This window comes from Orussus abietinus, unplaced genomic scaffold (genome assembly GCF_000612105.2).
Source record: "Orussus abietinus isolate OABI.00-Male unplaced genomic scaffold, Oabi_2.0 scaffold46, whole genome shotgun sequence".
NCBI classification, from domain to species: Eukaryota; Metazoa; Arthropoda; class Insecta; order Hymenoptera; family Orussidae; genus Orussus; species Orussus abietinus.
Window position 1 is genome coordinate 454,757 of NW_019394349.1, and position 12,482 is coordinate 467,238.

The following is a 12,482-nucleotide window of genomic DNA, read 5'->3' on the forward strand; positions in this document are numbered from 1 at the left end:
TTCTCGAGCCTGCAAGGGATACGATCTTCGTCTGGTTTCGGATCTTCGTGGAATTCGACCCCACGTTACCGTAGGCGACCGCCGGTTGCCAGGCGGAAATATTGCGTACAGTCACCTGCAGAAAACAATCGTTCAATTATCGGCATTACTCCAAAATTAGGCCCTCACCTCCCAAATTATTATCCCAACGAGTAAGGTGAATTTCTTCTAAATTAAAAAATCTACACACTATCATTAATGACTTATTAAACTAAGCGGAATTTATTTTTCTCTGTAAAATCGTGTAAGCGAATGTTCGTCCACTTAGAGAAATTCGGTGTGTTGCAGATCGCCCTTGATTGTAGTGCTTGCTGGTCACAAGGATTTCAATATTGACGAGTCAGCGAGAAAACTCGGCAGTAAAAAGGGTCCGGCTCAATTGCACGCGACATTGCATAAAGTTTAAGCCAATTATGCAATGGGAAATCGATTCCGCGCCGGAGAAAAGAAACTCGGCAAACCAGGTAAAAATAGCACAACTGTGGGTTCTTTATTTCAGGAATACGTATCCTGCAATTTCGTGATTTTCACATTAGAGGAACAATTTCTGTTGCTGATTGTCGAACAAGCCATTCGTAGCAATGTTAAGTAACTCGTTTGCAAATGGATCCGTCGGCGATTTAGCGGTGAACTTCCTGAATCTTTTGATCGCTTAACCGTCTCCATTTTAAGGTAATGATACCAGGCTCAGTTTGCAATCGCTCTTGGCTATTATCGAGCCTTTTCAAATACTAATTGTCTTTTCAGTCGTAATTGGCTTATGTTAACGTCATGAACTGTACCTCGCACATGTTCATTGCGGTCTATTTACCAACGAACCAGCAAATCAAATGAAACTCGTGGACTCTGAAGAAACGGAATTTATTTTCGACCCGAAGAACGGTTTTCTCCTAGTAACGAGATGTCGATAAAATTAGGAGAAATTAAGCGAAGCATTTAAATTAATCCAATTTAAATTAATCCAGTTCAGAAAGACGGAATGCTTATTTTTCTTATCGGAGTATCGTCGGATCTTTAATCCCCGATATTTGCAGGAAATTCACAAACCCGGAAGAATCTTTGAAAACGAATAAATCCCAGATATTGGAGGGATAAATTTAGTTCGTCTATTTTTACGAGCGTATCGGAAGGGTCTCAAAATAAAATACCTCCTGAAGAGTTGAGAGTCTTTACGTAATTTCAAGGAGTTTTATTTTGGGCTCCTTACCTGGGGAGGTCCAACACTCATATATTATTATTGAATAAGAACGGGAAGAAAATTCAATTAACTTGGAACGAGCTGACAGCTTGATGACTTTCAGCAAAATTCTGCGCTTTTCTTTTAGAACATCCCGATAGCATGTAAAGTGTTTTGCGCTTTATTGGCCCGCATTTAATTAACTTAGTTGTCTTGAATACAGATTACGGAATAAATCTTTATTTCCACAGGTCGTGAGGAGAGGGAGATTGGCAGGTGTGTTACATGACTCGTGCCAAACAAAACCACGGTATGAGCTCATTATTTACATCATTATTTCACGGTGGTATTGAACCGAGGGGCTCCACGTAACGGAAAAGGTGGATTGGCACTGAACGAACAACGTTCCCAAGGTTTGCGGAATCTTTAATCTTGTTTCGCGGAACAAGCCGTGCCAAATGAGATTCACCTGCCAGACAATTGTTTGCAAGCGACCACTCGCAAAGAAAGCGCCGACCGATTTTATTTATATTGCGCCCGTCTTCCTGGCGAAGAAAATCTGTAAAAACAGCAGCCTCTTTAATAGACATTAAAATTAATCGAGGAAGTTAGGGGTCGCTCTTGACGACAACAGGCATACCTTTAAATATATTTTAGTAAAAAGTCGATAGAGGGTAACCACGAGGAGTTGATATTTATACGCGCAGGGTTGTGCCATTCATGCTTTCGGAGTATCGGAATGAATGGCACATCGGGTGGAGTAATGCCTTATCGTTTAGTCGATAAATCATGGGAAATCTAATAAATTTCCGCTATTCGGCCCACCCCGGTGCAGTTTGCCTCGACATCTGGGCACAATACTCAAGGTCCGTTTTACCGTCGAGGAAAGTTGTCATTGTAGATCGTGCCAAGTAGAATAAATCTACCAGTCACTCCGCGTTGTCTAACCCAGGATTACGTACTTCTACTGATTTCGAACTGGCAAATGAGAGGAATATCGTGCCTCGTTTTCGCTAAATGTTAAATCAGATCCTCGTTCGAGTACCATTTTGGCGTAACTTCAAGACGAACCGACCGTGCAAATGGTACTCGTTACGAAGTTAATTAATGTTCCATCAAATTGCTTCGACGGTTATTTAATTTATTGCGGCAAAGATGGTATGTTGAATTTTGATTTTTCGTTTTTTATTACAGGGATCGCCGGACGGAAAGATTCTTCGATGGAAGGGGAAATAAATGATTTTCGTGCGTATGACTCGGTACATCCATAGACGACTCTCGATGAAAACATGGATCTTTTAGAATCCACCTACACCTACGTCTGCTGCCGAGGTCACCAAACGAGAACCTGGCCGTGAAACGAACACAAGGTACGTCGGCCATTTGGAAACGCTGCCAAAATGAACTGCCAAATTTAATTGGACCTCGCACCTTTAATAGGTCTCGGGTCTGGTTTTTATTCTTCACATTTCAGAGACCACGCTGTTAAAGATACTTTTTTCCCCAATCTCAAGGACATCCTCGTGCCATAAAATGAAGAGCTAATCCTTTTTTCGTTATTTTCCCTTGTGGGGCGAAAAACGAAAAATGCGACCACAGGGTGCTTCTGCAGAGGGTCGTAAAATGCGTCTAATATTATCTTACGTTATCGAGCGTACAGGAGACTGGAATAATGAGTCGTTCGTCATGAGGCTTAATACATGGCAGTCAGGAATATATGTCTGCAATAAGATTCCCTTGGACAGATGCCCATCCTGCTTTGCATAACCATGCTTAGTGCCATAAATTACTCACATCCTTTGAACGGAACCCCTGTATCCGCGTGTCCCCCTAAAATTGAAAGATCAGTGGAAATCGAATTTTCTGCACTGTCTCGAGAACCAAACAATTCGCCTACTCTTAATAATTTAATATTTTAATATTTAACTCAATTCGATTTTACTATTTCAGATCAAAGGAATGAAGGATGTCTCTTTCGCCCCGAGGGAAGCACGAGACCTTGCTTTTATGTGCACTTATACAGTTATACATAGATTGGTATAAAGATGCACCTCGAATAGCGGTAGCCTAACAGGCAGGGAATTTCTGTTACCCGAAAGCGAAGCTACAGCTATTTTGGATCTCAGGAGATGGCTGTTGTCAGGCACGGTTTCATCTTGAAGAGCTCGCTTGCTAAGAGATTATGGGCTTTACACGAGGTAAGGCTCTTGCTCACAAAATGCTTTATAATTTAACAATGTTATGGATAGCACTTTTTTTTTTAAGCAAGGGTCCCGATCCCGCATTTGTACCTCGTGTGCATTTAATGCTTCTACCATAGACGTGAATTCTTGTCTGGATCTATTCCTGGTGATCCATGTTGTTTTCGGCACTTTCGTCTGGTCTATTTTCTTCGACCAGTTTCACTAGACTTCGGTGTACTGTCCTCGAAAGTAACGTTACCGGGGCTGCAGTATTTTCAGACAGCGCTGTCGCGAGGTCCTTGACAGATCTGTGATATTTTTTTAAATAACCATTAAGAACGCAAAAATGCTTAGAAGAGAGATAACAAAATTCGGTAACATGAAATATTTATACACTTATTAACCCCTTGCGCTTTGATTTAATTATGAAACCATGCTATCTGAATGAGTCTACCTCGTCATTGAAGCACAAGGGGTTAATATTAAAAATGGTTGCAGTGCTCTTTAGCAAGTAAATAAGCTATATTTAATTTAGTAACATATTTAAAAGGTTACAGGTTGAAGGCGAGTAGACGTCGAAGAAGAAGGGTCTCGTCAAGGCGGCTGTACACTTGAGTACTCGTCCAAAGACATGCTCAAGTGATTGGAAAACCGTCAATAATTAGATCGAACGTTACAAGAGGAAAGACAGAAGACAATGCGCTCTTTCTAAAAATCTTCTTTCATTATTTTTCTTTTGTGCAATGACATGTTTGTAAGTTATTGCATTTTAAACTCGTTAGAAACTCGGCAAAGAGTTCCAGCGCAGGTCGTTCGATGGCGCCACTTCATGCGCCGATGAAAATCGTCCCTGCCGTATCATCGTCGACAAAGAAGAAACCTCCCTTAGGACGTCTGTAAATGTTTTCAAAAGTCACATCTAAAATGAGGGTGTAAGTAAAAATTCCCTTGACGTCATCTTGGGATCTACGGGTGTTCCAGTTGTTCCCGTAAAAGTCCCGTAGAGGTGAAATTAAGTGTTCTAGGTGGCTGCGGGTCGCGTGTCATGAAGAGTCATCTCAGCCAGCATAATGACACAAGCATATGGTTTTTATACGGGACACGAGACCCAAAGATTTCCCACCACCCGACAGAAAACATCCCTTAGCTTTCTTACGCGTCATAAAAAAATAAGAGGAAATAGAAGCCCTGTATCGGTCCCTCAAGTGACCATCAATACATCCTTACCTCACTTTGAACGGAAATTAAAGTATGTAAATAAATAATATTTAAACTATACATCTAAGAAATATTTATATATTTTTACGTGTCAGTACGAGGGTGTACAGTTTCCCGTAATCCCCCCTAAAGGTAGAGATGCAACAAGTGGAGGTCAATGGATCCTCGAGTGCCCTTATGGGGGGACACCACGTTGAGGGAAAAGCTACTTCCGTAGGGGTGTCCTTTCAAATATCCATGAATGGCCCGCAAACACGGCTCGAAGGCAGATCCGAAGATTTCCACGAGACTTCCCACCCGCAGGTATGACGCATACACAAGAGCAATGCCTAATGCGGGACTAAAAGGCCGCGATTCACCCCTCGATCGCCATAGCATTATGAGAAATCCAATTCGTGGGCTATATGTCCGATATAGTGGCGTTCTCACGAAATATGTGGGTCCACGGAATACGTAGTGGACGAAGCACCGCCAAAAGAGAGACCATATTCGCACCGATGCCGTCAATGCGTATCGAATTTGTCAGCAATCCTGTGGAAATCAAGTCTCCGCCCTAAGGCTAGTTTACCGATAATCTAGGAAATATTTAAATATTCTTCCTGACCCCCTGACTGGATAGTTGGATTTTTTACCGATCACCCTGTAGGCGAATGCCGACATTTACGACGACCGACGGATGTAATTCCGTCGTGTTAATCAGGATGCTACGTCACTGCGTGACGACGTTACGTTTCTTTTGCTTTGACACGGTCGTCATATCCATGTGCTGCAGGGCCGAGGAGACCTCGGCATTTTTTCTACTTTACAGGAAATGTATTTATCAGCTAATCACACTTTTTACATGTTTTGCAGATGTATCTCGAAGGGAAGCATTTTATTAACCTACAGGAATATAAGATGGGCTTCCCGAGTGGTGGTGAGGTATCATGCACAAGCGGATGAAGGATGACATTAGCTACCAGTATGTCCAAGTGTATCCACCATTCTAACCCTACCGTGAACCATGAGAATGGCTAGACACGCGCTCGTAGGCGTTGCTTGAGACCAGGTCTCACGCCAGCCTCGAGAATTCGAGGGTGGGACAATACCGGATCACTTATGGGGGTTCCAAAAAGGTTTATTACAATCCTCCTCTCACCCACCACATGAGGGTGCCATAATTCCCGCCATAAAGGAGTCCCATCTATCCTGACGTAGAATCTCCAGAAGCCACACCATATCAACGCAAGATCAACCGTGCGAAATTAAAATTCCTCAAGCCAAACGCAATCGGTACCAAATTTGTAATTAAAACTACTGAACGAGACTCCTTTCTCTGCATGATTTGTGATAACTGTTGAAGGTTATTTCTCATTTTTTAGGAGGGATTTCGCGTGATTTCGCAAACGTGTGAACGTCCCGTGTTTCGCTGGCTTTGCGATTGGACACAAAAGACCCCCCGAGGGGGTCCATTTTTCCGGGTTAACCCCGGAAATGTGTGCAGCGAATTCGAACCCCCCAGGACAAGACCTCGTCGACGCCTGTGTTAATCCGTCCCTGCTTATACTCCCAAAGAGACGCATTATGTAGGAGTACGTGCGTGTACGGATAAATACGTGGAGAGATGCCAAGAGGAACGTAGATGCGGCAGCGGCGGAGGTTCCCCGTCGCCTTTGCGCAATTATGGTCAATTGAGACAATTTAGATCAATTGACGTTAACTCGCTCAATTGGTAGCCCTGCTAGTATGTGCTCTGCGGGCTCACGGTAATACATCCCGACATACCACTCGCCGGTAAAACTCGAAAAAACGACGTAAGCACGATTCTCATCTCACGCTCCATCGTTGACATACATGTAGAAAAAGTACTTGGAACGTTAGCCTCTTAAAATGACATTTTTAAACCATGCATTTCAACGAGTTTCGGCGTCAAACGAATTTCTGCAATGGATGACATATTTGATGGAAAGACACAGTCGTTACGAGCTAAAACTTTTAGACTTTCCGTACATTGTCCCTTAAAGTAACTTTTCTTCATTTTTAACCAGTCGTCGTAGTTGAGGGAAGTCGACAAAGATTAGATCTAAATATTCTTGCTTGTGCTTATCGCGTTGCAATATTCGCCCTGGTTACGTAAGGATTAGTGTAGCTACAGTTTATGTACGTAAAATAATCAGAGATAGATCTTAATAATCTAGGACCGAATTTTAGCCTAAAGTATACAGTTTCTTGTGGAATGGCAGCGTCGGCCATCTTGGTCGGCGCGGAAATGCCCTCCGGAGATCGGGATTCATTTTCGTATCAATTTGACAAATAACCATCCAAGTAGGAATTTTCTTTTCTAGGTTTTGTCGGGCAACCGAAACTCTGGCATCGAGTCGCATCGTTAAACGGAATCGAAAACTCCGTTTCCGCCCGTTAAGTGGATAATTTCTTCGGAAAAGGACGGCGTGGTCCGGTCGGCCATGTTCGGCCGCGTTCGTGAGACTTCGGAAACGGCCGACCGCGGAGTCACACGGTAAATCCTGGTTTAAAATCGCGCGCTCACTCCCGCGCACTCCACTCGCGGCTCTGCGCTGCTCCGGAGCGTGTTGGATGGTCGCGGAGGATAATGAATGGGTATCTCGAATTCGCACAGCTCCAACATCCGGTCGGCACATTGGACCGCGGAATCGGCGCGGAGTCGGCAAGTTGGTACCCTCGAAAACGGGCTTTCCAGAAAATCTGAACTTTTTGCAGGATCCCCGGAAGCAGGCGGTGGAGATACCGGAAGTGGGTCCGGAGGAATGTCGGAAGTCAACATGGTGGTCGCGAGGGTCAGTGCAGGAGGCAACCCGGTACTGCAGTCTGCCATCACCGGACCTTCGCTTATATCGTCGCTCGGCTAATAACGCTAGTAATGTGATATGATTAGCTTAGTTGAGTTCAGTTTAGTTCGTATTCGTTCAATTTAGTGGTTCGCCGGCAAAATCACATCGAGTTAAACCCATTTAGGCCAGTTAAAGTTGCCGACTTCTCGCTGCGCCGGTTCCTATGCAGATCGGCCGGCCAAACGGTGGAGGTGGGACCAAACGATCGCCATTGATCGATTTATCGATCGAAAATGATTTCACACCTGGAGGCATTGACATCGACGCAACAGGATTCAATACACGCGTCTTTCCCAAGAGATACTCCATCTACGCCCTCGATGCTTCTAAACCAAGAAACCGAGACGTCGGATGGATTTGGTAAAACCATTTATTTGAAAAATAATTGAAGCTGGAATTTCAACCGTAAATTTACCTTCTATACAGGTGTGTTTAACGAAGAAGATCTCGGAGAATCACGACCGGAGGTTGAGTACTTCGGAGTCGTAATCGGAAGAGGTCGGCGCAGAAGACTCGTAGGTGTCCCTCGAAAGCAGAAGGCGCACTCGCGGCGATGAAATCATGAAATCACCGCGAAACGCGCTAATTAGCTCCGATGAAATTAGCAGTTAATACACGCGTATACCCGAGGAATGGGGGTAGTTTGATTGGACCAATTCGAGGCAATTCCTGGCGATTACTGAGTTTCATTGAGCCTGCGCTCAAGAGCTCAGTGCCATGCTGCCGGTCAACCGACGTGGATCTCTCGAATTGCCGCGATCTCGTCAATACTCCACCCCTCATTTATCGGGAATCCCCGCGAAAATGCAAAATCGTCGCGACCCCGGCGAGGGTGTGTCGCAAGAACGCTCGACCTCTGACCCGACTCCCATGCGAATCATCGCGAAAGGCTACGATAGTGTCGACCAAACGTGAATCTTGCTGGTAAACGCTGGTGAAACGAGGATACTTCGGCATACACGATTACAAATGACATAGACAGTGACATTCCTGTTCCCGAGTGCAACTCGAGCGACGCCATCTTGGTTTCTCGTCCACATGCCCCTGGGGAAAAAAGATGAATCAAAGAATCGCTAAAAGAAACCGCTCAGGGTAGTTATCCCGCTCCCGCACCATTATGCGTAGCAACGCATCGCGCCGACGCGGGGAGGAAAATTTGGAACACCAGAGAGTCGACCAATCGGGCTCCGGAAGCATCCTCGCAAATCTTCCTGCGGAACTCGGCGGCTCGAATTCTTTCTTCCGCGACCTACCCTTCTCTTGAAATATTCCGCTAATCGGTCTCGGATTACCCCACTCGCATTTCCCCCCCGCGAATACTGGGAATGACATCGGCTTTACGGTCATTTTTCCTACTTGAAACGCCCGGCGCGGAGGTGCCAGGCCGCCGCCATCTTGGATGCCGGTCACCTCCCGCGATTCTCCTCTCGAATTTCGCGCTATGGCGAGCTCTACTTCCTCGTTATCCCATCGAGGAAGGTGTCGGGAATTACGCGAAAAGTCGCGAAAAGACGCGGGAGGAGATCGAAAGAGGCTGGACGTGGTAATCGGGATGTCGGGGACCGTGACGCGCGTCTCCCTTCTTTATCGCGGGCCGCCTTCTTGGAGCGATTCTCGCTCCGTCTCCCTCGGTCATATGGGGCGGCCCATGACTCTCTCTCTTTCTCTCTCCGCACTCCGTGGCGGGGGCGCTTGGCCGGATCCAGGGGACCCGCATATCTTCGACCTGTCGCGCGAGAGACGCGACCCGTGCTCGTTCCCGATTGGTCGGTGGAAGTGTGTGGGGGCGTGGTCAAAGCCGCTCGGTTAAAATATAAGCCTGTGTGAGTTGGTGGTGGAGTGATTAGCTCGGTCTGGCCGATCGTAACGAGTGGCCTAAGCCCGGGAGCGGACGGCCGAGTCCGCGAGCTCGGCATCAGTCGGCCGCCAAGGTCCGGCCCAGCTAGTTCACTTCGTTAACTCCGGTTAAAACTAATCAAAATTAATCATAACCGCAACAATTGATCGCAATTGGTTCAGATTCCATCAGGCGAGAGGAGGCGCGCCAATCATCCTCGGTTTTTGCATAATTGCCCGAGCGACGCGCCGCGCGCGCCCCCGAAAATACGGCGACGAGGAAACGCCGCCGCTTCCGGAGAACCAAACCGAGAGAGAAGACCTGGCTTCCGGGACTCTCCGACCCGCGGAAGGAAACTCTCCGGGACGACTGTCACCGGAATACGAAAAGCAACGTTACTACCCCCGAGGGCAACCGAGTTCTTCGACGACTTCGAATCCGGAGCGGAGAAGACGACCCGCCGCCATCTTCGCGCGGAGTCGCGGTCCCTGAAGAGGATCTAGACCCGTACCCGTCTAAACAGTCTTCCGCGTCGCTTCGAGGTTCAACTCACGAGAGAAATCCAGGTAACCCCTGAGATCTTCGGAGACGTCCATTTTTCTACCCCAGGACTGTGCGCGTCCCGAAGAAGATCGACTTAGAGAGGATCTCCCGGCGGAATTGATATTAAGTTAGTCTTAAGCAACATGGAGGGTGGACCTTTCGACGACCCCATCTTCCCGGATTTTGGGGGCCGAGGGGGCGCCGGGGTACACAGCATCCAGGTGATGCTCCACGGCATCCACGGGGCCCACCACGGGGGGGACCTCATGCCTCCCGGAGGACACCTCCATAAATTGGACTCCTCCAACAGCCCTCCGTCTCACCACCAAGGCTCTCATCACCAGAGCTCGCATCACCTGCAACAGCAGCATCAGCAGCAACAGAAGGAGCTCAAGGAGCTGGAGATCGTCGGGATGTACGCACCTCTTCCTCAGGCTCAGGACATCACCACGTCCACGTCTTCGGCGGCTACCCCGACCTCCACCACTCTGCAGCAAAGCCTTCAACTCGGCAACTCCATGAAGAGGAAGCAGGACGACCCCATGAACTCTCTCGCTCCTGGTAAACATTAATATTTTCAAGATTATTATTTTTTATCGGTGGTAATTCGGGGCCAGGAATCAAAATTGCGCGACTTTGTAGATATGCAAATATGGCGGGTATCGGAGGATTTAATCGGGGACGATCGGATCGTATGTATTGGCTCGAGGAATAAGTACCCGCCGTTTTAATTGCGTTACTTAACGTCAAAAACGGCGGGAACTTCCTCCTCCACCTGATAGTCTGAGGTTACTCTAGAAATTATCGAAGCTCATCCCCACTTAGTGCGCCGTGGAACGGATAGTGACAACGAATCAGGAACAAATTGCCGCCTTAACCGGCTGAACAACCCTAATTGTTGGCGAACGATCCTCGTCGGCCATTCGCGTAGTGGAGCGCGGATCTTCCGGGTGACGAGTAGGAAAGGGTCGCGAGGATTTAATCCAGGAATTTACGTATTGAGAATACTCGGCTCTTCGAGTATTTCTAATTATTGCTGATTTATAATTAACGACTGCCCTTTCCGTGTTGCAGTGAACAACGAGGCGCAGCCGGCCAAGAAGGACTCGAAGAAGAAGACTGACAACAATGGGATCAAGAAAAAGAAGACCAGGTGCGTTAACGTGTCCTCCGCTTGGAAACGCAATGCCCGTATCGCTCCTAGCGATTTCGGGCCAGCAACGGTCAGCATGGTCAGCGAAAAAAGAGCGCGTTTTGCGGAGAAATTCCAGGGGGTGGAAAAACTGATAGGGGTCCCCCATTCGACCGCATGCCTCCACTTTTTACGGGGTCGATCGCCCAACACTCAGGATCGACCGTCGAAAATTTAGGCGACATGTGGCCGTTGGTATGACCATTGGAGCGACCCGCTAAAAGGGAAGTTTAGATTTCCGGATAAAAGGAAGGACATCGGGAGTCGATACTCTCGACAGTTGCAGCGGAAGGCCTGTCCTTGCTTCCAGGATCCATTAACGCGACGCGCGACCATTTTCCAGCTCCACTTTCCGCGTTCAAAATGACTCTCGATGTCCAAGACGTGGAACGATAATCTGGAATTCATCCTAGGTGTCGGAAGAAAATATAAATTAGTTTAGTCGTAGATAGATGGCCCGGTATTTGTATGCCGTGTAAATGAAAAATGGGATTCTCTTGCAGAACAACGTTCACGGCGTACCAGCTGGACGAGCTGGAGAAGGCGTTCGAGCGAGCTCCGTACCCCGACGTGTTCGCCCGGGAAGAACTGGCCCTGAAGCTGGGGCTGTCGGAGTCGAGGGTGCAAGTGTGGTTCCAAAATCGGCGAGCCAAGTGGCGGAAGCGGGAGCCTCCCCGGAAGACGATCTACACGGTCGCAGGGGGGTCGTCGAGCCCAGGGATGACGGTGTCCTTCGGGAACCTGAACACGATGAACTCATTCACGACTTCCGCGACGACGAGCGCACCTCCGGACTGGGCGTACTCCCCGACGTACGACCTGGGACCTCACCTGAACCTGCTGAGTCCGTCGAGCTCGCCATACCCCAGCTCCTTCGGCGGCCCCAGCAACAATGGGTCGCCCTATCCCTACGCGATGCTTCCGCAGCACGACGCGTCCCTGTTCTCGGCCCCTGCGGGAAACGCCATGCGCGTCCACCAGGACTACATGAACGCGAACAACAGTCCCCCGCCGCCGTTGAACCGCGGGGACTACCAGACGATGGTGACGACCCACTCACCTCCGACCCACATCGCCGGGTCCATGTCCGAGGACGAGCACCAACAGGGCAAACAATTGGAGTACGTAAGCGGACTCAGCCCTGCCGAGAAGTACCAGCACGAGCAGGCGGACTACTCGCAGCAGCAGCAACAGCAGCAGGACCAGAAACAGGAGTACGGGATGCACTCCCCCCCAGGACGCCAGGGACTGAAGGACCAGGTCATGGTCAAGATCGAGCCCACCGCCCAGCAGAACTACGTGCAGCTCCCTCCTTTTTTGAACTGACTCGAACCCTCGGGTTCGGGTCCAGATTCCATACCTGAGGTCTGGAGGTAAGCCTCGTCCCTTGATCGTCTTCGTCCATGTTGGAGGTGGAGGAAGCATTCTCGGGGATATTCAAGGC

The 12,482-nt window shown here is 48.1% G+C and overlaps 1 protein-coding gene and 1 long non-coding RNA gene across 3 annotated transcripts; one reads left to right on the forward strand and one right to left on the reverse strand.

Moving 5' to 3' along the window:
* Window positions 1–6,487: 6,487 nt before the first annotated feature.
* LOC111673895 lies at window positions 6,488–7,949 on the reverse strand. The gene is made up of 2 exons (XR_002762145.1): window positions 7,882–7,949; window positions 6,488–7,792 (listed from the first exon to the last, which is right to left on the reverse strand). It is a non-coding gene; the product is annotated as an uncharacterized LOC111673895 (long non-coding RNA).
* A 1,894-nt stretch (window positions 7,950–9,843) lies between these two features.
* On the forward strand, window positions 9,844–12,398 carry LOC105702115 (ALX homeobox protein 1). Of its 2 annotated transcripts, XM_023431888.1 has the most exons (4): window positions 9,844–9,869; window positions 10,157–10,407; window positions 10,921–10,999; window positions 11,542–12,398. In XM_023431888.1, exons 2-4 carry the CDS (start codon window positions 10,260–10,262, stop codon window positions 12,362–12,364), a joined length of 1,050 nt encoding a protein of 349 aa, XP_023287656.1. In that variant the 5' UTR covers window positions 9,844–9,869; window positions 10,157–10,259; the 3' UTR covers window positions 12,365–12,398. The 2 variants fall into 2 exon arrangements, with proteins under 2 accessions (XP_023287656.1, XP_023287655.1); XM_023431887.1 differs by lacking the exon at window positions 9,844–9,869 and having other exon boundaries at window positions 9,975–10,407.
* Window positions 12,399–12,482: the final 84 nt, after the last annotated feature.